The sequence below is a fragment of the Chelonoidis abingdonii genome, chromosome 2, assembly GCF_003597395.2.
Source record: "Chelonoidis abingdonii isolate Lonesome George chromosome 2, CheloAbing_2.0, whole genome shotgun sequence".
In the NCBI taxonomy this organism is placed as follows: domain Eukaryota; kingdom Metazoa; phylum Chordata; order Testudines; family Testudinidae; genus Chelonoidis; species Chelonoidis abingdonii.
Genome location: NC_133770.1, coordinates 121,847,772 through 121,872,052, shown reverse-complemented (window position 1 = coordinate 121,872,052; position 24,281 = coordinate 121,847,772). Strand labels below are relative to the sequence as shown.

The 24,281-nt window shown below is 41.0% G+C and overlaps 2 protein-coding genes across 2 annotated transcripts in view; both read left to right on the top strand.

Moving 5' to 3' along the window:
* LOC142046341 (uncharacterized) overlaps window positions 1–24,281 on the top strand; it is a 1,049,055-nt gene that overhangs the window by 149,757 nt on the left and 875,017 nt on the right. The gene's annotated exons all lie outside the window — the stretch shown is intronic.
* The window catches only part of ERP44 (endoplasmic reticulum protein 44), a 127,572-nt gene that overhangs the window by 63,566 nt on the left and 39,725 nt on the right, over window positions 1–24,281 (top strand). The window contains exons 5-6 of the mRNA XM_032787140.2: window positions 22,477–22,661; window positions 23,186–23,301. Of these exons, the coding sequence (XP_032643031.1) occupies window positions 22,477–22,661; window positions 23,186–23,301 (301 nt within the window). The remainder of the gene's footprint in view (window positions 1–22,476; window positions 22,662–23,185; window positions 23,302–24,281) is intronic.

The window sequence follows — 24,281 nt, the reverse complement described above, 5'->3', positions numbered from 1 at the left end:
ACCTGGAGATACAGTTGTGCGTGTGCCCCTATATTGCTTTAGTAGTGTGGCTCAATCCTGACTTTCAAGGGCTACAATCTCTAGAGATAAGTTTTCAATCTGAGACAAAAAAACAAGTTCTAACTATGGCAGTGTGTTTTTGTGGGTATCTGCTCATTGGGGGACTGGAATGCGACTACAAAATGCTATCAGATAGTAAGGGCTTGGCTACACTTGCAAATGTAGAGCACTGGGAGTTAAACCAGCCCTCGGAGACAGCAGCAGGGAAAGTGCTGCCATGTGTTTACATTGTCAGCTGCAAGCACAGTGGGGTGGCCACATTAGCAGCTCTTGCAATGCCACAGACAGCAGTGCATTTTGGTAGCTATCCCAGTGTGCAAGTGGTTGCAGCGTGCTTTTCAAATGGGGGGGGAGGGGAGTGTGACAGAGTGTATGTTGTGAGGGGAGAGACAGTGTGGGGAGAGACCAGTGTGTTTTGGGGGCAGAGATGTCAGCATATAAGTTCAGACAGCAGCAACCCCACCACCACCATCACCACCACCACACACACGCACGCATGCACTCACAAATGCCTGCTTTGGCAACAGCAGCATTCCACAGTAACTGCTTTGTGTCCCGGAGCAGATAATCATGCTGGCTGTCAGAAACAGAGCTTTGAAAGGGGATATCAACATGCCTGCCTCAGAGTTTAAAACAATGACCAGGGTGGCCACTTGACTTCAGAGGCTGATGGGACATTTCTGGAGGCCAGTCACAGCGCAGTAATGCAACACATTGTCCACACTGACACCTGGGCATTTCAGCTGGGGCACAGCAAGCTTTATGCTTCTCATGGAGGTGGATTTCCAGGAGCACTCCAGCTACAGAGTCAAGGTGCTCTATGGGCCTTGTCAGTGTGGACATCTCAGGAGTTAGGGCGCCTGGGGTTGATTTAATGCTCTCCAATGCTCATAATGATTGGAACTGGTGACCTTATTGTGAAAGTTTCTATATCTGCTATTACCAATCTCAGGAGCTCTCTAGTCCACACTTCATGTATTTACTGAAAGACTGTTAAAAGTATTTTTTATTTTAAGAGAAATTAAGTATTTATTTATAACCTGCTAATACTGAAAACACTGAAGAAGAATGTTTTACAGACTTACTTGGGAAACTTGCTCTAAACGTCATCCCCTCTTCACCCCCCACACACCAGATTTAAGAGAATAAAATAGTCTAGCTCTATTTAGAAATGCAATTTTTTGCTTTCATACAGTATCCTGGGATATTCAGGAAATAGTTTATTTCTGTTGCGTCTTCTGTGAGCTGAACCTTTTGCTAGGTGATGTTGGTGGGTTGATTATTACTGACAGAAATGTTAATATGTCCTTTGCCTCCTGCTCTTCAGCAGGCAGCAATGAGGCTAATGGCCTCACCAGTAACAGCTCAGTTTCAAATCTTCCACTTTAAGGGAAGGTAAAGAACATCATAATTGAGAAATTCAGGTTCTTATTCTTTGACTGAACAGCAGTCTTCAAGTGCTAGGTTCAGTTATGTACTTAGTACAGACATGATATTGTTGTCCTTGTCTGACATTCTACATCCAGCGGGCACTATGTGAGTGATTCTGTTAGCTCTTTCAGTAATATTTAAAAACACTGGTCATCAGGTTTTTGCTGAGTTGCCTTTGGAGTATTCTGGGAGTGGAGGGGATGTTACAGCATCAGATTTGTTGTTACCTCTGCAATTCCAAAAGCTGCTAAGTACCTTTTTGTATCTGAGCACCACTGGGCTTAGCCTCTCCTGCCTTACACGCCCTGTCAATGTTGGGCTTACTGTTGTGAGGTATGTTTTCGCCTGCAGTTCCACCAACGTACAGATAACTAGATAGAAATCATCTTGTTAAAAGGACAGACTCCACTTTGTGGGTTTTTTTGTACCTGACAGAGCTACTGTAGATATGTATCTGAGAACAAACTGTCTTTAGCTTCAATCAGATGAGAAGGATGGAAATGAATCTGAAAGGACAAATATGTAGAGGGTTGGCTGAATTTAGTGTGCCTTTTTAGTGGTGCATTTGTCCTTTCCAGTATGATTCATAGCTTTTGGCTTATATTGGATTCATTAGTTTTCCTGGATACCCAGGTACAGCTGTGACAGATTTTTTTTTCTTTTTTTTTCCATCTATGTCTGTTCCAGAGGCTGCAGTGATACCCCTCCTGCAGAGTTTGCCACCTTGATTTACACTGTTTTAACCTTAGAGTACACTGCATTAATCCAGTTGTATGTGAATAGACCCTTGAAAAGCACCACAAAACTTTAGCTAGCACAGAATGAAGCAGCTAGTGTCTTGAGTGGGGTGAATGGTTAGGAACTTACTGCAGCATTGCTTCATCCTTTATACTGCCTACCCATTGGCTCCTAGTGTAATTATGATCTATAAAGTGCTAAATGTTCTGGGATCAGTGATCTGAGAGATCCTCGTTCTGTTTACATTGTCGTGAACTGCTTTTGGAATCATAGGATATTATGGTTGGAAGAGACCTCAAGAGGTCATCTAGTCCAACCCCCTGCTCAAAGCAAGACCAACACCAGCTAAATCATCCTAGCCAGGGCTTTGTCAAGCCAGGCCTTAAAAACCTTTAAGGATGGAGATTCCACCACTTCCCTAGGTAACCCATTCCAGTGCTTCACCATCCTCCTGATATCCAACCTAAAACTCCCTCATTGCAACTTGAGACCATTTCTTCTTGTTCTGTCATTTGCCACCACTGAGAACAGCCAAAATCCATCCTCTTTGGAACCCCCTTCCGGTAGTTGAAGGCTGCTATCAAATCCCCCCTCACTATTCTCTTCTGCAGACTAAACAATCCCAGTTCTTTCAGCCTCTCCTTGTAAGTCATGTTCCCCAGCCCCCTGATCATTTTCGTTGCCTTTCACTGGACTCTCTCCAATTTATCCATGTTCCTTCTATAGTGGGGGGACGAAAACTGGATGCAGTACTCCAGATGTGACCTCACCACTGCTGAATAGAGGGGAATAATCACTTCCCTAGATCTGCTGGCAATGTGCCTACTAATACAGTCCAATATGCTATTAGCCTTCTTGGCAATGAGGACACACTGCTGACTCTGATCCAGCTTCTCGTCCACTGTAATCCCCAGATCCTTTTCTGCAGAACTGCTGCTTATCTAGTCAGTCCCTAGCCTTTAGTGGTGCGTGGGATTCTTTCTTCCTAAGCGCAGGACTCTGCACTTGTCCATGTTGAACCTCATCAGATTTCTTTTGGCCCAATCCTCCAATTTGTCTAGGTCACTCTGGACCCTATCTCTACCCTGCAGCCTATCTACCTCTCCCCCTAGCTTAGGCCACGTCTATACGACGCGCCATATCGGCGCGTTGCAATCGATTGCTCGGGGATCGATATATCGCGTCTCATCTAGACGCGATATATCGATCCCTGAGCGCGCTTACATCGATTCCGGAACTCCACCAAAACCAACGGAGTTCCGGAATCGACATGGCGAGCCGCGCCACATCGATCCCGCGCTGGTGAAACCAGGTGAGAAGTGATCGATTTTAGTAATCATTCACGCCTACGGCTATTCTCGTAGCTGAAATTGCGTATCTAAAATCGATTTGCGCGCTCGTTTAGACCTGACCTTAGTGTCATCTGCGAACTTGCTGAATGGTGCAATTCAGCCCATCATCCAGATAATATAAGATGTTGAACAAAACTGGCCCAGGACTGACTCCTAGGCACTCTCTTTGATACCAGCTTCCAGCTAGACTTGAGCCATTCATCACTACCTGTTGAGTCCGATGAGCTAGCCAGCTTTCTGTCCTCCTTAGAGGTCATTCATCCAATCCATACTTCTTTAACTTGTCGGCAAGAATACTGTGGGACACCGTATCAAAAGCTTTGCTAAAGTCAAGATATATCATATCCACCACTTTCTCCATATCCACAGAGCCAGTTATCTCATCATAGAAGGCAATTAGGTTGGTCAGGAATGACTTTCCCTTCGTGAATCCATGTTGACTGTTCCTGATCACCTTCCTCTTCTCCAAGTGCTTCAAAATGGATTCTTGAGGACCTGCTCTATGATTTTGCCGGGGACTGAAGTGAGGCTGACCGGTCTGTAGTTCCCCAGGTTCTCTTTCTTCCCTTTTTTAAATATGGGCACTATATTTGCCTTTTTCCAATTGTCTGGGACTTCCCCCGATTGCTACGAATTTTCAAAGATAATGGCCAATGGCTCTGCAATCACATCAGCCAACTCCCTCCGCACTCTTGGATGAATTAGATCTATATACATGGACTTGTGCACGTCCAACTTTTCTAAGTAGTCCTTAACCTGTTCTTTCACCACTGTGGGCTGCTCACCTTCTCCCCATACTGTGTTGCCCAGTGCAGTAGTTTGGGAGCTGACCTTGTCTGTGAAGACTGAGGCAAAAAAAGCATTGAGTACTTCAGCTTTTTCTACATCATGTGTCACTAGATTGCCTCCCCCATTAAGTAAGGGTCCCGCACTTTCCCTGTTCACCTTCTTGTATCATAGCTGTAGAAACTCTTCTTGTTACCCTTCACATCCCTTGCTAGCTGCAACTCCAGTTGTGCCTTGGCCTTCCTGATTACACCCCTGCATGCTCTAGCAATATTTTTATATGCCTCCCTAGTCATCTATCCAAATTTCCACTTCTTGTAACTTCCACTTCCACTTCTTTTTGGGTTTTAAGCTCACCGAAGATTTCACTGTTAAGCCAAGCTGGTCGCCTGCCATATTTGCTATTCTTTCTGCACTTTGGGATGGTTTGTTCCTGGGCCATCAATAAGGCTGCTTTTAATACAGCCAGCTCTCCTGGACTCCTTTCCCCCTCATATTAGCCTCCCAGGGGATCCTGCCCATCAGTTCCCTAAGGGAGTCAAAGTCTGCTTTTCTGAAGTCCAGGGTCCATATTTTGCTACTCTCCTTTCTTCCTTTTGTGAGTATCCTGAACTCAATCATCTCATGGTCACTGGTGCCTAGGTTGTCACCCTCTTCTACTTCCCCTACCAATTCTTCCCTGTTTGTAAACAGCAGATCAAGAGGAGTACAGCCCCTAGTTGGTTCCTCCAGCACTTGTACCAGGAAGTTGTCCCCAATACTCTCCAAAAACTTCCTGGATTGTCTGTGCACTGCTGTATTGCTCCCCCAGCAGATGTCAGGGTGTTTGAACTCCGTCATTAGAACCTAGCTCCCTCTTTCTGTGGTAAAATTATTACAAACTGTCAAAAGACAATTTTTTTTGTGTGTGGAGACCACTTGCATCTGGAACCACTTGCTTCTGGAAGTCTCAAGATGACTTGCTTGCTTCAGATTGCAATACAAGACATTTCTGTTAATCAGGCAGTTTAGTGGGCCCTTAAAAGATTTAATACAAGAATGAGTACCACAGGAACCAAAGCAATATTCAGGCAATCAGTCCCAAGACAGGACTTTGTTTTTCATCTGGTTCTAGGTATTCCAGAGCTGTCATTTCTGGTTACCAAATAGTCCCTAGCAGTGGGTCCAAAAATATCTGATACCTTCTTTAGAAAAGAAGAAATAGGATCAAATTATATTCACCAAGAAAACCAAAGTAGTCATTATGAATTAAATATCCCAGTTAGAATAGAGAAGAATCAGGCTCAGTTGCACCAGAGCTGAAGAGCAGATCATGATGAGGGTAAATAATTTTTTTAGAGGAGAAACTTGCCAAGTCTTTTGGTGGATTCCTAGTTTTTAAATTAGGAGATAAACAAGTTTTGTATTTTTATAGATCTTTTCATGTGAGGATATAAAAATTAGTTCACAAAGGTGGATATTATTCCAGTTTCGTCAGTGAGGAAACTGACCTGCAGAATGGCTAATCGCAGTGCTCGTGTCTTTCAGAATGCCTTTCTGACATTCTTTTTGGGAGCTGGAAGAGTGTTCCAGCACTTCTGCTAATTCTAGCCACTTCCAGCCTCCGTGTGTGTGGCGAGGTGGGACAGATGCAGAAAGTGAGTGTGACCCCTGTGTCCAATTGGGGCCAATCCCATATCAGTTGGACCCTTTCCCCCCACAGCAGCAAAGTGTTCTCTGAGTCAGCAGGTACTGGTGCCAGGCCCTGGTCAGGGGGCACTCAGCAGGGGTCAGTGCAGAGGGAGCTGGGGATGCTACAGCTGGAACCGATCAGGGGAGCTTGAGGACTGCAGCTCACTGGAGCCTGGGGCATTGACCAGAGCCAAGCAGTACTGAGAGCCAGGCAGTGGGGCTGCCTAGATAGTGGAGCACACTCTGCTGAACACAAGCTGGAGGAGGCAGGGATGGGATGGACTCTGCAGGGAGCTATCCCCTGGACCTCTCCCAGCTCCTCCCACTACCCCTCAGCTCCTCCTTCCTTCAGCTCCCTCTCAAGGCCTCCACTGTTCCCCTAGTATACACCTCAGTCCCCTCCTATTCACAGCAAGCTTTCACCACCTCAGGGATTCTGATACTTCTTTTTTTAGGATGTATCACTGGTTAATTGCTTCCTTACCAGTAAAGAGGAAATTTCTAGCAGTACAGGAAAAGTACCAAAAAGTTGCTAAAGTATTGTGACTGTTTAATTTATTGGAAAGTGCAAGGCTGTTTAGTAAAGTCCAACTTGCCTTTGTAAGTAATTAACAAGTGCAGACTGATAAAATATTCAAAACAGTCACAGATTTCCTCCATCAAGTGTCTGAATGAATAAGCTGCTACAGTAGATAAAACTCCAAAGAAATAAAACTTGCTCTGTAACGAATTCCTAGGTCGTTCTTTAAGTTAAAGAATGAAACTATCCAGTACAATAGTTAATGATTTATTTTATGTTGATGAACTAATACAACTCATCTTGCGGACCAAAGAGATGGTATCAGTGTCATAAACCTGTGTATAAAAGAAATAGTATTAATTACTCTAAAAATTATGGCCACTTGTGGTAAATGATGGATGTGAAACAGGTTCATCTCCATTTTTTCTCTTCTGTAATCAGAAAATGGAAGGTCAGCAAAAAACAAACAAACACAAGAAAACAACAACCCTCTATCTGGCACTGTTACATAATTACAAAATTGAGGCAATGACACTACATCAGTGATGGATAATCCTCAGAAGTATTTTCTTCTCACATCACTACTTTTGCTATTCATACTCATATGAATACTACTTTCTCTTAAATCAAACTACAAAATTCTGGATACAGATTTGATTGATTGCCTAAGTGATAGTTAATAGAGTTTATAATCATTAATGAAATGTCTGCATCTGTCTAGACTACCATCTGTCAGCTTAGCATCTGGTATCCTTTGTTTGGGGGATGGACTACATCCTGCCATGGAAGGGGAATGGATCCGATGACCCAGGTCTCTGTCCACAACTGTTGGGATCCTCAAAATTTCAAAGGCTGTTTCTGCTAATAATGATGAAAATGTATATTTTTTATGCAAGCAGTGAAAAGCTGTTTCTCTTTGAACACTGACCCCCTCAGTGAAAAGACCATCTATAAATGGAACAGGCAACAACTGAACTCCAACAAGATATATTTATTTGAGGGAAAATAGTCCATGATTCTGTTTTATGTATATAGAAATAAAATTGACTTGTATTTTTATGCCATTTGACTTACTATGATAGGATCTTATATTTTATGTAGCTGAAAGGCTTTATGTATCCCAGAATGGAGACTACTACTTTGAGTAGTGTCCCCATGGATGCTCCACGTCAGGATGTGCACATGCCTGTGCACTCTTGTTTGGAGATTTGTCAGCAGTGTCCATAGGTCTGCACCTCAGATACCATTGTGCTCTGGTACAAAAGTATGTAGGTAGGGTGCAGGCCAGCTGGCACTCCAGTTCCTTGTCAACCACCTGCAGCTTGAGAAGGACCGTTGCAGTGTCCATTAACTAACTACTCAGCTTGCTGCCTCTCTCACTTAATCTTTCTTTTTTTTTTTTCAATATTTTCTTTATTTTTGTTTTACCACTGTCAAGGTTCCTTCCCCACTCTGAACTTTAGGGTACAAATGTGGGGATCTGCATGGACACTTCTTAGCTTAATTAATAGCTTAGACCTGGTACACTGCAACCATCCAGAAGTCAGTGTCTGGAGCATTTGCTGTCCCCTCAAAACTCTCCCCTCCCTGGGTGGCCTTGAGGGACTTTACCAATTCCCTGGTGAACACAGATCCAAACCCCTTGGATCTTAAAACAAGGAGAAATTAAGCATCCCCCCCTACTTTCCCCACCATCCCTGGCGAATCCAGATCCAATCCCCTTGGATCTTAAAACAAGGAGAAATTAACCATCCCCCTTCTTTCCCCCACCAATTCCCTGGTGAACACAGATCCAAACCCTTGGATCTTAAAACAAGGAGAATTAAGCATCCCCTTTTTCCCCACCAAATCCCTGGCGAGTCCAGATCCAATCCCCTTGGATCTTAAAACAAGGAAAAATCAATCAGGTTCTTAAAAAGAAAGCTTTTAATTAAAGAAGAAAGGTAAAAATCATCTCTGTAAAATCAGGATGGAAAATACTTTACAGGGTAATCAAATGCGTATAGCCCAGAGGAACCCCCTCTAGCCTTACATTCAAAGTTACAGCAAACAGAGGTAAAATCCTCTCAGCAAAAAAGGACATTTACAAGTTGAGAAAACAAAAATAAAACTAATTTGCCTTGCCTGGCTGTTACTTACGATCTCTAAACATGAGAGCCTGGATTGACGTCTGGTCCCTCTTAGTCCCAAGAGCGAACAACACCCAAAAACAAAGAGCACAAACAAAGACTTCCCTCCACCAAGATTTGAAAGTATCTTGTCCCCCTATTGGTCCTCTGGTCAGGTATCAGCCAGGTTTACTGAGCTTCTTAACCCTTTACAGGTAAAAGAGACATTAACCCTTAACTATCTGTTTATGACAACCACACTTTGTGCATTTTTGGGAAGCGGGGTTTCCCCTTCCCTTCTTCTTTTGCATGATTTGGGCCTTTGTTTTTTGTCAAGCCTAAATCTGCAGCCTTAAGCCTGGATTATACCCAAGACCTCGGGCTTCAAAGCCTGCCACACTTGCCAATAGTCTTTCTCTCGCAGTGATGGAAATTCAAGCTGCCTCTGCTGCCTGGGAAAATCTCACATCTCTTCCAAATGTAAGATCCGCTCAGGTTTTAAAAGCAGATCTAAGAAATTGAGGGAAGATGGTCTAAACTCTTGCTAATGGAGCACTCCCTGAGACTGTAGGCTCTGAATCACCCCCTGTACCTCAGATCCACAGAGAGCCCTGGTGACTGTCTCTACTGTGATGAGAAGCCAAGACCCTGAAGGCCCTTTAGAATCATCTACACCCTCAAAGAAGAAGAAACCTCCATCTTGAGAATGGGAGAAGAGAAAGGGAAAGTCACCCCTTGGTCTGGGTCTCAATAGACCTCGCACTCCATTACAAGTACGGAGGCTCTCATACCCACCAGTACTGAGATCATGGTACCAGGCCAGAAAACGATGCTGCGTACAGAGAAGCTGTCTAGTAAACCAACTAGGACTGCACCAGAATCTGTGCGTTCAAAATACCAGGACTACAGAGCCAAGATGAAATTGTTGTCAGTACCGCCTTCAGTTGCTAATGCGAAGGACATACTGATCACACTTCGATATTGTCTCCAGTACCCTTGCATATTTACTCCTGAGGTTCCCTATGTAAAATCCCTACTACTAGCCAGTCTTCAGTTCCATGAGGACCTTCAAATGCTGGAAGAGCCTGAATTACCATTGCTAAGGGGTACCAAAAGACATTCCTCAGCCTCACCGTAGTTCAGAAGAGTCAATTACCAAGCCCTGATAGCAAAATACAATTCTACTAATTATTCCAAGTTTTTCATCCGTTATTGAACACCTGCCACGGATCAAAGAAAGCAATTTGAACTCCTCACAACAGAAGCTATCTGTCATGCCTTTTTCAGTGCTGTTCACACAGCTGCATATTCCATGGGCACAGCAGTAGTCCTTCTCTGAGCTTCTTGGCTGCAATCCTCTGGTTTTCCCCGCAAGATACAAAACACCATCAAGGACTTTCCCTTTAAGGGACCCAGGTTGTTCAGACATGCCATAACAGGTCCCTCCATTATCTTAAAAACTACCAGGCAACATATAATCTCTGGGCATCTATACACCTGCAGCAAAGATAAAGTATAGTAGATCACAGACAGCTCAACAATCTTGTCCATTCCACTTCATGAGAATGGCCGAGCCTCTCAGGAAGAAGCCCAGGTTCCATTAAAGGACCAATCCTCTACAGCAACCTCTCAATTGGTAACATCCTTGAAGCAGCCATGTTAACCCATTGATCCAGAGTCATGAACTCTTTCCCACTCTGTGTCTTAGACATATTCTCCCCTCCACACAATATCGTGTTTCCATTTCCTACTGTCATGGAAGCTTATCACCTCAGACAGGTGAATCTTGGATTTGATGTCTACAGGATACTACCCAGGTCAGTTCCTTTCCACCCGCCACCCTCCTCCCTCTTTCTCTTCAGGACCTTTCTCTTGAGGGTCTTTTGAGGCAAGAGATACAATGCCTCCTAACACTGTGGGCAACTGAACCTGTTCCACTGGATTTTTTTGGGAAAGAATTGCGTTCCCAATACTTCCTGGGCCGAAAGAAAAATGGAGATGTGAAGACCAATTCTCAACCTCAGGACATTGCATATTTTTGTCCACTCTCAACAGTTCAGAATGGTAATTCTAGCAGCAATAATTCCCTCTCTGGATCCAGGAGATGGGTTTGTCTCCCTTAACCTTCAGGACTTTTATTTCCATGTCACTATGCATCCTTTTCACAGTTGCTTCCCTTGTGTTGTGGTGAGCAGAGACCACTACCTTCAGCCTTTTCACTCTTCTTCAAAGTCCTCTCTGCTGCTGCATTCTGTCTTCACCAGATGAGAATAATCATCTTTCCTACCTAGATGATTGGCTTCTGAGAGCTTGCTCATTTCTCAAGGTACTGAGAGCAACCAGCATGACCCTATCTCTGTTCCTCTTGTTGGGCATCTGCTTCAATTTGGAAAAGTCTCTACTCTTGCAGCCACACAACGAATAGACTTCATCGGGACCACTCTGGACTTGTTTATCACCAGAGCATACTTGCCGCAGAACAGATTTGCTGCTGTGTCCAGCCTGGTCTCAAAAAATATCAGAGCCCGCAAGCCACAGCAAGGCCTAGCCTGCAACTTCTGAGTCATATGGCAGCTGGTGGGTTTGTGACACCCTTAGCAAGACTACACTTCCGGTGTCTTCAAGCCTGAGAACCATCTATACCCCTAATAAGCACAGTCTATCCAAGTGTTTGCCTGCACTTCCTACCCCATATGAAGGGAAACCTGATCAGAATAATGCTGAACAACAGAGCAGCAATTGTCAAGAAGGAGCAAGATCCCAATGCTTATAAGCCGAATCCATAAAATTGCAGAACTAGTGCCTATTACAGCACATACAGATCTCAGCAGTTTATTTACAGGACTTCAGAACAGAGTAGTAGACACCAGCAGGCATTTCAGCATCAGCTATGAGTGGAAGCTGAAGAACAATGTATTCTGAGAGACGTGTCTTCAAAAAGATCACTTTATAACACCATCCAATGCAAAGAGCCATACACTTCTTCTCCGGGGAAGGCAGGATCATATCTTGGTGAGAGATGCCCTAGTCATTCCTTGGCCTCATGTACTGCAATATGAAATGAGAAGTTAGTAGCCATCCTTGTAGCATTGTCATGGTCAAGACGGGGGTGGTTCCCAGAGTTTGTTCACATGTCTCTGCAGCTGCCTCTCCGCTTTCCCCTGAGAGCAAATCTTCTCACCCAGGAGTTGGGAGCTATCACCCACCCAAGCCTCTCGATGCTTCACCTCAAGGTGAGGGTACCAGATGACTCTCTGTTATAGGACTAGATTTGAGGTACAGACAGTTCTGCTTCATAGCAGAAAACCCACATCAAGGAAAATTTACTTCCAGAAGTGGAAGCGCTTCCAGACTTGATGCAGTCACCAATGTATACCATTTGTGTGTGCTGTTTTAGTCTGTAGCAGGATCTTAACGATTTTGGGAAAGAACCTACATAATTATCCTTCTAGGTGGGAAAAATGCTAGGTTACCAGCAGTGGTTATATTTAAAAAGTAAACCCATCGTTCCTCTTTTTTTCACTTGCAAAGAGAAGTTGTAAAGTATTTGAGGTCAAGCATATGCCAGCCATGTGCTGAGAAAAAGGTGGTATTTGCATTCATGTTCATTACACCGGTTCTGTAGTCTATGCAATCAAATGCTATAGCTATGCTATGCATGCTGTATTTGGGGGAGAAAAGTGTTCTAGGAGATTTTTTTTAAAATTAAACATAAAGGATTTTTTAACTAATAAAAATACTCAAACTTCAGATTCTAATCTATTTGCAGGTGTGCAGTGACTATTCTGACTAACAGTCCTTTTACGTGAGTTACATTCAGGAAAGAACACTGTTTTTAAAAAGTTGTAAAAGTTAATAGATAGAGCGCATTTAAAAAAATACCTGTTAGAGGAATAAATCTATTAAATCAGTACATTTTCCATCTGCCAAACTAAAATACTATAAAAATGTCTGCTAGTGCTGTTGTTAAATCTGTCAGCCTTTTAATTAAAAACTTACGTTTGCAAGCTTTACAGCTCTATAATAAAAAAAATTTTGGTCTGGAAGATGGCCTACTGAATATAAATCTTGGAACAATTGTTACATTTTGTGAAAAGACATTTACTTTGTTCACAAATATGAACAATGAGTTTGAATCTGTGATTCTATCTCATGGATTATTCAGATTTCTGCCAGCTTTGGTAATGGGAAGGTAAGAGGTTGAGTCAGGAGATTTAACTTGGTGATCTGCAATTACACCAAAAGAGTGTGATCTCCTTCCACAATATTGCAGTAGTTCTCAGAAATATGTAGGTAGAGATAGGGGTTTGTCACAGTTAGAACTTGGGTTTCTAGGATGTACGTGAATGTAGAAAATTTCATCAATAGTAGCAGGATTTAGTAATTTGGGAATTGGAATATCTTTTCTCCTAATTTCTTAGTGTGGTTTGGTCTTCATTTTTTCCATTACCCCGAGTCAGTAGGAGTGTTTAAAACAAAACAATCTCAAGAGAAGAGGTGATATGTCTAGACTGACATAAAACAGTGTTATGACCTGGCAACATCAGTCTACGGCAGCTGCTTCAGAGAATAATCTGTTATGATAGAGATGGTTTATCAATGACAACCCTACTGTTTTCTGTCTCATAACTGCATCTGTACTTAATTACCCCTTTCCTAGAGGTGTATGTTCAGTGGTAGCTTCCAATCTTCTTAATTCAGTGATTTCTATTGCCCTAGATGTGCTAAGGTCTGGAGGGAAATGGTAATGCTCCAGATCTTAAAGGAAAAGACTGAAAACATGAGTGATGCCTGCTGACCTAAGATACTTGAAAACTTGGTAAAGGAAACAATTTATGGAAAACTTAAGAGAAAAAGCATTGCAGAGCAGCTGTTAGGTGTTGTGAAGCACAAGCTGTGTGCTAGACTCACCTGACATTCTTTTACGATATGACACTAATTGGATAAGAGAATATAGTAGGCATATCTTATTTGGATTTTTAATAGTGTTAAGGCAGTACTGCACAGAAATTCATTGATGGGAGGTAGATTCTGCACGACACAATGCAGTGGATAACAAATGATGTTTAGGAAAAAATGGGCTTTCAGCAATTTTACATGAGATTTAAGAAGATTAGTCCAATGGGGGATTACCTCAGTTCAGTATTGAAACGATTAATATGGATATTCATTAATGACGCTGAGAAGAGGTAAACTTGTAGATGACAAAATATGTGGTTAGGGAATATCAGTGGCAGAAATACATGTACAGATCCGGTTAATTTAGAATATTGGACAAGAGTGACATGAGGTTTAATACAAAGTATTAAGTAACACTCCTGCAGAATAATATCTTTGAAGCAAACATGTAAACTGAGAATATTTACTGCACCCTCAGGAAGAGAGATTTGACAGTGATGGTGATAAAGCCTGAATCATTCCGTGGGAGGTCATTCTGAAGAAAGCCAATTCTGCGTTGGGATCTACTCTATGTATGTAGAGGAATCACTTGCAATACAAGAAAAGTTATAGTGCCACTCTGCAGTGAATTGCTCCACCTCTTCCCATCCCTGCTCTTCCCCCTCCCTTACCCCTCCATCCTCCCCCAGTCACCACCTCCAGCTATCAAACAGCTGTGACTGGTGGGTTCTCAGCACCCACTATTTTTTTTTCCATGGGTGCTTGAGCCCTGGAGTACCCACGGAGTTGGTGCTTATGCTGGTAACTTGGTTTCTCCAAATTCTCCTTTACCATCCAAACTGCTGTCCACATAGTTCTTGCTAGTGGAAACTGGTGTTTTTTGTTGTTTATTAGTTAGTCATGACAATGCCCAGAGGCCTCAGTCAAGATCAGGGTCCAGTGAGCAAGGCAGTGTACAAACACACATGAGGTCATTGTCCCCATACAAAGAGTTTACAATAAACAGCTTGTTTTAGAAACAGGAAAGTGTCATCTGGCTCAGTATATCTGTATGTGTTTGTCTGTATCTTAATCCCTTTTTTCTCAGAAACAAATCTAGTTATCTCTTGAATTCATTTATACTATGTGCTTCAATTATGTTAATCCGGTAACATACTCTTCGTATGCGTGTTCCTTATTTATTCAGTTTCCAAATTTTTAAAATTTAAACCTCTTACCAGTAGAAAAATGTATTTCTGTTGACTTAATCACTTTTGTACCTTTTTAATACTGGTTAGTCATTTTTTGTTCCTGATTATAATTGCATTAAAATGATTCTGCTTCAAAACTACCAGTTCCCTGTTTTCAGTACAAAACTCTTGCTGTAACTTGTATTCTACTTGTTCTTATTACTCCACTAAGAGAGAGCTCACTTTCCACATAAAAATAGATCCCGTGATAAAGTATATCCAGAGATAAATGTCATTAATTCTCATATTTCAGAGTTGACTATTTCTAGTGAAGGTGTGGGCTGACCATGCTATCAGTAGAGACTTGCTGGCATGAATCTAATGTACATTTAGCTGCCTTCTTTATTGCTTTCATCTGCTACTTTCCATGTTTCATACCACTCCCTTTTCTCTTTTGCTTTCTTTTCTCATCTTCTCTCTTCTTTGTTTACCTCCCAATCTCTACCCCCATTATTAAACCCCCTTTCCCTCCATTCCACTCCAAACTGTACTTTAAATTTGTAATTCATAATGACTTTTAATGACTGATTAGTTACATATCTGGTTAAAAACTAAATCAGAGTAGAAGCCACATGTTATCGATTATTAATAAACTACCTCATTAGACTTAACAAAAAAGACCATCAAAAAAAAACGTTCCTAACAACTTGCTTCCGTTGAGATTATGCATTACATATGAGTCTGCACAAACTTCCCAAGTTTGGCAGAAAGTAAATTTGGTTACATGTGTACATATTAGTGAAGATTCAAATAGCTATAAATACAATTTTAAGAGGCTATGGCATTTTCAATGCAATAGGTGGTATCAAACTGTTCGGGAGCCAAGAAATAAATAATAGTTCAACTGTTAACTGTTCAGTGTTTTCCAGCCTCTAACTCTACAGAAGATCACCCTAAGGCATACCAGAGTTCTTTTCCTTGTGAAGGAAGACTGAGGTATAGTGAAAATCACTAGTTCCACATATCTCTTCAGGGATGAGGTTTCAATCTTTCATGCTCAGGGTTGATCCAATATTTTGGAATGAACTCCCACAAAAGTGAAGGACAGCAGGAAATAAGGACAGTCACAAACCTCCCCTTCTTCTGCTCCAAGTGCAATGTGCATTTCTTCAATCATGCCTTCTGTAACTTAAACGCACAGCAACATGTACATTTTAAAAAAACCATGAAACACTGCCAAATTAAGACTATATGCACAGTTATCCCCTTGGGGAAAGGAAGGCAGAGAACAAACCACACATACTAGATGTTTATCATCAGTTAATGCACAATGGAAGGCACTCTGAATGTTGGTGATTCCAATGGCTGTTCTCCAGCATAGCTGGACTAACATTATTTTCAGTTCTCCTTATTTGTTCCATGAAATAATGTTAGTCCAGCTATGTTGCAGTATAGCCATTTACAAATGGTTTTACATTATAATCACATTTTAGAATTTCATAATGTAGAGAAATATATTTGTAGACTTAAAATAGAAAAACTGCAGTTGTTACAACAAATCACTTTAAATTTGCTGTCTCTTTCCTAGATGAGTTTGTGTCTCAGTTCTCACGTTTTCTCCAGTGAAAAGTTAATGCCGTTCATCATACAAACATTTGAGGAAGTGCTATTTAAACCAGCAAAGCAGAAATGTTAATACAAAAATAACAAAGAAAATAAGCATGAATGAATGAGATTAGCAACTAATAAATTAGATTGTAGTAGTGAAATAGGTATCAAAGAGAGAATGTTTGAACTTTTCTATATCTGAGAAGTCTGCTGCTTTGTTTCTGTGCCCATGTTTTGCTCTGAAAATGGCCTCTAGTGTAGGTTACAAAGGCTCCTGCCCATGGTGAATTGAGATTCCAGTTTTATTTGCTTAAATTAGAAAGCTTTATTATAGCTCAGTATGAAAGATTTTCACTTATTGTACATGTACTCTTTTTTGTAGGATTTAAGTCCCCGTCCCTGCATCAGGGTTTTTTGGCACACATCTGATTGACTTAAGTGGGACTAGATATGAATGCGGGGATCAGAGCATAGGATCAGAGCAACAGCTCTGTTATAGTTAAGATTAAGACTAGGTTTATGTTTAAAGGCCGACGGTTCAAAATGCTTTCCAATCTGTACAGGTAACGAGATTGTCAAGAAATTTGATGTGCGTCATGAGGGTGTGAAGTACAGTCAGTGGTCCAAATTTGGAGCCATTTGACCAAGGGATTCCCAAGACACAGTCTGGGTGGCTGGGGAGGGGGGCAACTTTTCTTAAAACTTACATTTTCTTGCAAAGGTTTTTGCTCACAGAGAGAGATTGAACTAGGGCTCAGATCAATGCACCAAGGTCTCAAAGACTGGAGGGTTACCCCAACAGAGTGCATGGCACCCACCAGCCCATAGGGGGAAATCAAATTAAAATGTTTTTAGAAAAAGAGTTTACTTTTCCAGTTAGGTATGCTAAAGCTTGCATGCCTATCCACGCTTTGAATGTATTACACTGCATGTGTGCTGAGAGAGAGGCTATCTATCTAGAAAACCACATCAACATCACAGGATCTGTTTGGCTCTGAGGATGTGTGTTAAAGATCATCCTATCTGAGCACCATGCCAAGGTGTGAGTTCAAATCCAAACTGTGAAATGTTTTAAAAAAAAAAAAAAGATTTAGGCATGCTGTTTCAGACTGCCTCTGATTATTTTTTATTATTGTCGTTTTTCAAAGAAGCAAATATGGATGCAGCCAGAACTGCATTGGGGTGAGAAGATCTAAGAACATTGGAGCATTTTTTCTAAATACATGGAGGCTTATTGAGGAGAGGAAAAAATTCAAGAACAAAATTCAGCCAGAATAAGACAGCAGTAAATGAGCTATTCTGAAATATATGTGGACAAAGGCAAGTAAGTTAAAAGATCAGCCAGAAGAGATAAGAGAAAATGGATGGAAAACGAAGCAAGGGAAGCTGAGTTGGTGTACAAGAGAGAGGATTCTAAAAACCATTTTCTGGTATCCAAACAACTGATATCACAATTCTCAAACCGTTGAGGCATTTTAAATGCTCAACATGGTACGATTTTAACCACAGAGAATAGAATATTCCCAGGCTGTGCCCCACGACCAGAACCACTAACACGATTGAGAGATGTGAAGAAATAGTGGATTTACTTATATCACTAGGAATAATCACTGTTGAGGAAGTAACTAAGGCCGTAAACCAACTGAAGAGTGGTAAAGCACTAGACTATGATAAGGTAGATGCTGAAATGTTAAAAGCTGGAAAGGAAGTGAGGGTGAAGTGCATGTGGAGGTTGTACAGATTGGTTTTGGAAACGGAGGTCTGTCCTAAAGATTGAAGAAGAGAACCCCCCAAAAAGGGAGACCAGCTTATTTGTGGTAACTGGGGATGGATTTCCCCCCCTCCCCATCTGTACCTGGAATAGTGTGGTGCATTATAATTTTGAATAGAATGAAAACTGCTGTTGACAAAGTACTCAGGGAAGAACAGTCTGGATTTCAAACCAGCAGGTTGTGTTCAGATCAGATTTTTACCTTCAAGACTTATTGAGAAAGGCTTAGAATACTAGCAGAAGACTGTTTTTAACTTGGTTGAATTTATGAAAGCATTTGATAGTGGCCTCAGAGAAGTCTTCTGGAAGATTGTGGGACACTATGAAATTCTAGCAAAGATTGTTAATTTGATAAAAGCTTTTATGATTAGCCTGCATTCTGCATCAGGACAGAGAATAGAAACACAAAATGTTTTAAAATAAGGCAAGGTTGTGTCCCATCCTCACTTCTTTTCTGTGGTGTCATAGATTTTGTGATAAGAGTGACAGCTGTTGTCAAGGCTATTGGTATTGTTTGGGCAAGTGATAAGCTGCAAGATATAGATTTTGCAGATGGTATAATCAACCTGGATACCAACTTGGATAGAATGAAAAGACTCTTTATGAGCGCAAAAGCAGATCTAAGGATCACTGCTGACTGAATCCTGGGGTGTCTGAGCCCACCCCCCATCCTTGCCCCTCTTCATGTGAGCCAGGTTGCAGGGGAGTTGCTATTTTGGAGGTCCCTGAGCCTCACTCCCTACATCTCATGTGATCCAGGATCTGCGGAAGCCCTGCCCCTCTGGTTAGGGAGCTTAGAAAAGGCATGCTTTGAGCATGCACCAAGAACACACTTCCAAGACCCGAGTGAGGGTTGGAACTGAGAACGAGTACACTTGACAGATAGCAAAAACTCTCCACCACTGGCGAGAGGGGAAGGGAACACCACTGACATGAATAGAGCTGTCCACATTGTCACAGAGCCTTTGCTTCAGACTATAGTTTTCTCAGTATTTTTTCAGCTGATAGAGCACCCAGGGGAAAAAAATAGTATTTTATGAAATTCATAGATTCTAGCATCTTTGAAGTTGAGCAGAAATCTCAGAAGAAACTGTAAACATTTGGGAAAAATCTGCTTCTGTCAAGCTATGGGATGATTGTGGGGGGGGGTGTGTGTGTGCATTTAAGAAACTTAATCTGAGTACAGCAGAATATTCAGAAGGTGCTGAAATTATTTTTTAAAAGAAAAATTAATTACAGATGTGAATGTTTATTGGAAGACGATGGGTGATTGGGGTGCAAGACTAAGTGGTAGTAAGTGATGAGGGGTATCACAGTTCAGGGCAACATAACCTATATTCCCCCTGTGGTAGCCCCTCAAGGGCACCCTATCTAGTTTCCAGGTCTTCAGCTATCACCTTTCCTGGGCAGAGACTTGTATCTCTCCCTGTCCTGAAGGGTTTTTTTCCCACAGGGCTTCATGCCTATACTATGCTATCCCTGGCCAGACTATCTGAATAAGACAATGTCTGCACTTTGCTTTCTCTTCAAAGGCTATGAGCAACAGTAAATGATAGCAGGTAAGTTACCACACAGCTCTTCCTAAGCAGGTACATTTATTTTGAGGTGAAAGCATGACAGAGAAAATGTATTCAAAACAATAAAAGAGCCTTCACAGCTGCTAATAGTCTTACGAGAGATCTCTTCTCTCCCCCCACAACTCCAGTAAGGGTTCTGATAAAAGTCAGTCCTTCAAACCCCACAACGGGATTTTTTCTGTGGTTACAAGTTTGTCAGCCTTAGTTCAGAACATGCACAACCATGAATAGTTCAGTCTTTCCTTTACATAGCTTGGGCCTTTGATCTTCAGGTTCTGGGAACAGGTAATCGGCAGACAGTGGTTCTCTTCTCAGGGTGTAGCTTCAAAAGGCTGAGTTTTTTGCATAACCAGAGGTGGGAAATTTGTATTCAACTCCTTCTAGTGATTGACGAGGCAAACACTTGATACCATTTGCTCCAAAAGTCCATTCTTGTCTGGCCAATTCGGTATAGTCCTTTGAAGTCCATGAGATTTTCCAGGGTTAACATCCCATCTTCCCTCTAGAGAAGTTACATACAACCCTGGACTGCAATAATACATAACCTTTATATTTAATACAATGGACTCCAAAGATGCTTAGTTATATAGATTTTATTTTTTTTTCAAGAATATTTCATGAAATTGCCACATCTGTGACAAATGGTTTGTGTCTGCAGTGAGGGATGAAGGTATTATTCGGGGTAGGGGGGGAATGGGAAAAGGTGGTAGAACAGGGGCTAGAGGGCTCTGGTAAAGGGGTGTGGGTAGATATTAGAGAGAGGATATTAGGGGGATATTGGTGAACTGAGGGATAGCACAGGAAGTTGAAGAGGGGCACCTCTCAGCCCTGAGTTCTCCCCTTCTGTGTGTGGTTTGGGATCTGGGAGACTCTGCTTCTCTTGGGGTTTCTGAGCCTATCTCCTTCCCCCTTCATTTGAGCTGGGGTCTGGGGTTGAGGGAATGAAGGTAACACAAATGTAAACATTTGAAATCCAGAAAAAAAAACAAACAGTTAGGATATATCACCCAATTTTCCATCCGTAAAATGGGCTTAATATAAAATTCTTTAAGATCTACTGAGGAAAAGCATTATATAAAAGCTATGTCTTTTGATTATTACCTAGTTACAGTAGCATTTTGACTGAACCTAGATGAGAACTACAAGTGTCCAATTGAGCACTAACTCCTACCAGTAAACATTTCTCTTTCTGTTTAAAAAACTAGGATATTAAATGGCAAAAAGCTTTAACTCAGAGTTAAGGTTGCCTGGTGATAACTTGTGCCACTCTAGAATGTCAAGTTCAGCAAAACTCAAACTTCTGAAAACCAGGAAAGACAGAGATAAGGTAAACAGCCCCATAACCTTAATTCTCTGCCCACTTTGAGTGATACCCTAACACGCCCATAACGCACACTCTCACTCTGCCTTTTCACTCTGATGGACTAGTGCTACCTATACTAGCCCTATGCTCAAACAGTGAGCATGCTCCCCCAACAAAATAGCACATCTGTAAAATTTAGCAGCTATTTCATGTCCTTTTACAATCCTTTCACACAGGATACCATGTATACCTATACTTCCCCCTGCCTATCATTAAATCCACAGATTGCTCTCATATCTCACCTCACTACGGGCAGTACTCGTGATAAGCAGACCCTAGTGCTGTGCTACCAAATGCAACCTACACAATTTTGTATTGAATTGTTTGCAGACTGGAACCTCCAGATACCACATGTACCTCTTTCCTTTGATTACATACATGGGGGGAGTGGAGGGGACTCAGATCCAGATCTCCTCATATCACAATTGCAGCTCTTTCAAGCTACTTCAACTTATTCCTCCACCATTCAGTACAACTACATCTTACTCAGTGAAGGCAGCTGGAGTACATGCAGTTAATTCCCGGTGGCCGTTGCCAGCTCCGTGGGAAAGGGTTATGGTTATGTATTTCCTGGTTTTCAGAAGTTTGACTTTTACGGAACTTGACGTTGTGAAAGGGCACAAACTATCACTGGACAACCTTAACTCTGAGTTAACAAAGATTTTTGTCATTTAATAGTAAGTAAATAAGTGATGAGATTGTTGCAGCATATTTTTGTCATACTTGGCAGACAGAAAATTTAAAATTTATTTTCTAAATATATTTGTATGTAGCTTCAAATGCTGTAACCTTCTAGAAGTACACAAATTAATACCATCTCCATGTGGTGCCCACCGTGCTGTGTACTTTCTAATACCATTGTATGAAGATTTATGAAAACATGAAATTTTAGTAGTACTGGGTTAGTGTATATCCTTGGCTCTAGCTATGAGGGAGCTTTAGTCATTGCATTATTTAGATCTTGATCTTGTTTAAATCTTATTGAACTTGCTTCTCACAGGGATTAGACTCCATTACTTGGCAAGTTTTTAAATTTTATTTGTTTATCATTGCTTGTTATGCCCTGTTTTAATATTAATTCAATTTTCTTTTAAAAAGCCCTCCACGATGTTCACATGAAGGGTGCTAAATAAGTGTAAGTGACTGATTGACTCTAGTTTTAGAACTATGCCAGACTTTGGTCATGATTTCGTATGGTCATCAACATATGCAAGAAATTGCATTTCTTGAATATAAATAGCATAGCTATTCTCCATTTCTCTTTTCTGCAGTGCTTTTCATTTTGCTCTTGTTTAAGATGGGGGAAGCAGGACTGTTTGTCCAGTGCCTCTGTCTTTGTTAGTGTTTGTGCGTGTGCATAAGGATTAATAAAGAGTACGTTTCCATATCTATAGCATTTTTTTTCTGTTAATTTCTTTATTAGCGGACATAGCTCAAAGATACAGGATAAGCAAATATCCAACCCTAAAACTGTTCCGGAATGGGATGATGATGAAGAGAGAGTATAGGGGTCAGAGGTCGGTGACAGCAATAGCAGATTATATCAGGCAACAGAAAAGCAATCCTATTCGAGAAGTTAATGACTTGGAAGAAATTAAGTCTCTTGACGTAAGTCTCTTGACTGATGTTCTATGAAATATGTGGATTTTAGAGTTTTGTATTTTGAGACAAAGTGAATCGTGTTTAATTTGGAGTATGCATATATTTCTTGATTTTTACCATTCAAAAGAATTATTTTATTGGCTTTCATATTCACGGTGAAAGATAATTATTTCTAGTATTTCAAATTATTGGAATTAACTTTTACGTTTTTAATTGCATGGATTTTGTTAAAATTTTATCTACCTCATTGGAATTTTTTTCATTTGTGTCAATTTGAAAACAGGAAAAGAAGCATTTTATGTTCCTTCACTGAAAAGAGTATTTAGTAACATTTCTAGTCTAAATTTTTAAAACCTGCATTTTTGTATGGTCACGCCTCATTTGGAGACAGGTGGACAACAGCTGTTGCCCATGTCTCTGATTGTGGGGTAAATGAAGTGCATTTCTGGGTTTAACATATTTTTTGGGGAATAATGATAGCCTTTGGAGACTGAAAAAAAAAAGTCATAAATACATACTTTGTTTTACAGCGCAGTAAAAGAAATATCATTGGATATTTCGAGCAAAAGGACGCCAACAACTATAAAACTTTTGAAAGAGTAGCAAATATTTTGCACGATGATTGTGTCTTCCTTTCTGCATTTGGGTAAGTTTTTTCACATACTGGCTTTGTGACTGATACCGAAGTCTTTACACTAACAAATGATAGTGAATCCTGCTTAATAAAAGTAGTTTTTGGTAAAAAACTAAAAGATGATTGGATTAGAGTCTAAAATCAAATCCTTGTACTGAGATCAACCTAGAAGACTAAACAAAAAACACATCTAGCCAGATAGTTCTTAGTATCCTTAGTTTTTGTAGTGAAATCTTGTTTTGTTGGCATTATGCCTCCTCTTTACTGTTCCTGCAATAGTCAGTTTGGCATTTTTCTCTGCACAGAAAGGAATAGGGAGTCCATTAGCAATATCAGAAATTTAAATGTTAAAAATGCTAATGCGTAGAATGTTTTGTAGCAATCTGAATATTTTTGTAACTTTCACATTCATTTAATCAATACTTCATAAGGCTTTCTTATAAATACTCTTTGTTTTCTTAAAATTCCATTGCACTTCATAATAATTGCTGTTTGAGAGTAAGAGAATTCAGTAGCTAGTTGCATCTGTGCTAGTGAAAACACAGCTGCTTAAAATCTTTTCACCTGTAAATTCCACCTTTAGCTGCAAAATTCCAAAATCCCAACCTTTGAGGACCATCAGACATAAAATTCTCCAGTGACCTTGAAATTCTTTATCCATCTTAATATGTTTGTTTGCAGCTACAAATGAAAATACACAAAATGCAGGCCAAAATCTTGCATATAGTCATATTGGTGAATTTTTACCTATGAAATAGTAACACGTCTTCCTCTGCCCCAACCCCAGCTCAGTATTAAATGAAGACAACCTAACTTCACAATTGCAGGACTTCCTGTAATTATTTTTTTAATATATTGTGGTAGCACCTGGAGGCCCCTATTGGGGACCCCATTATCTTGGGACCCGCTCAAACATTTATATCCGTGTTTCTCAAACTTTTTGTGCTAGCAACGCCATTTGGATTTTTTTTTTAAGTCAAACACACACACAC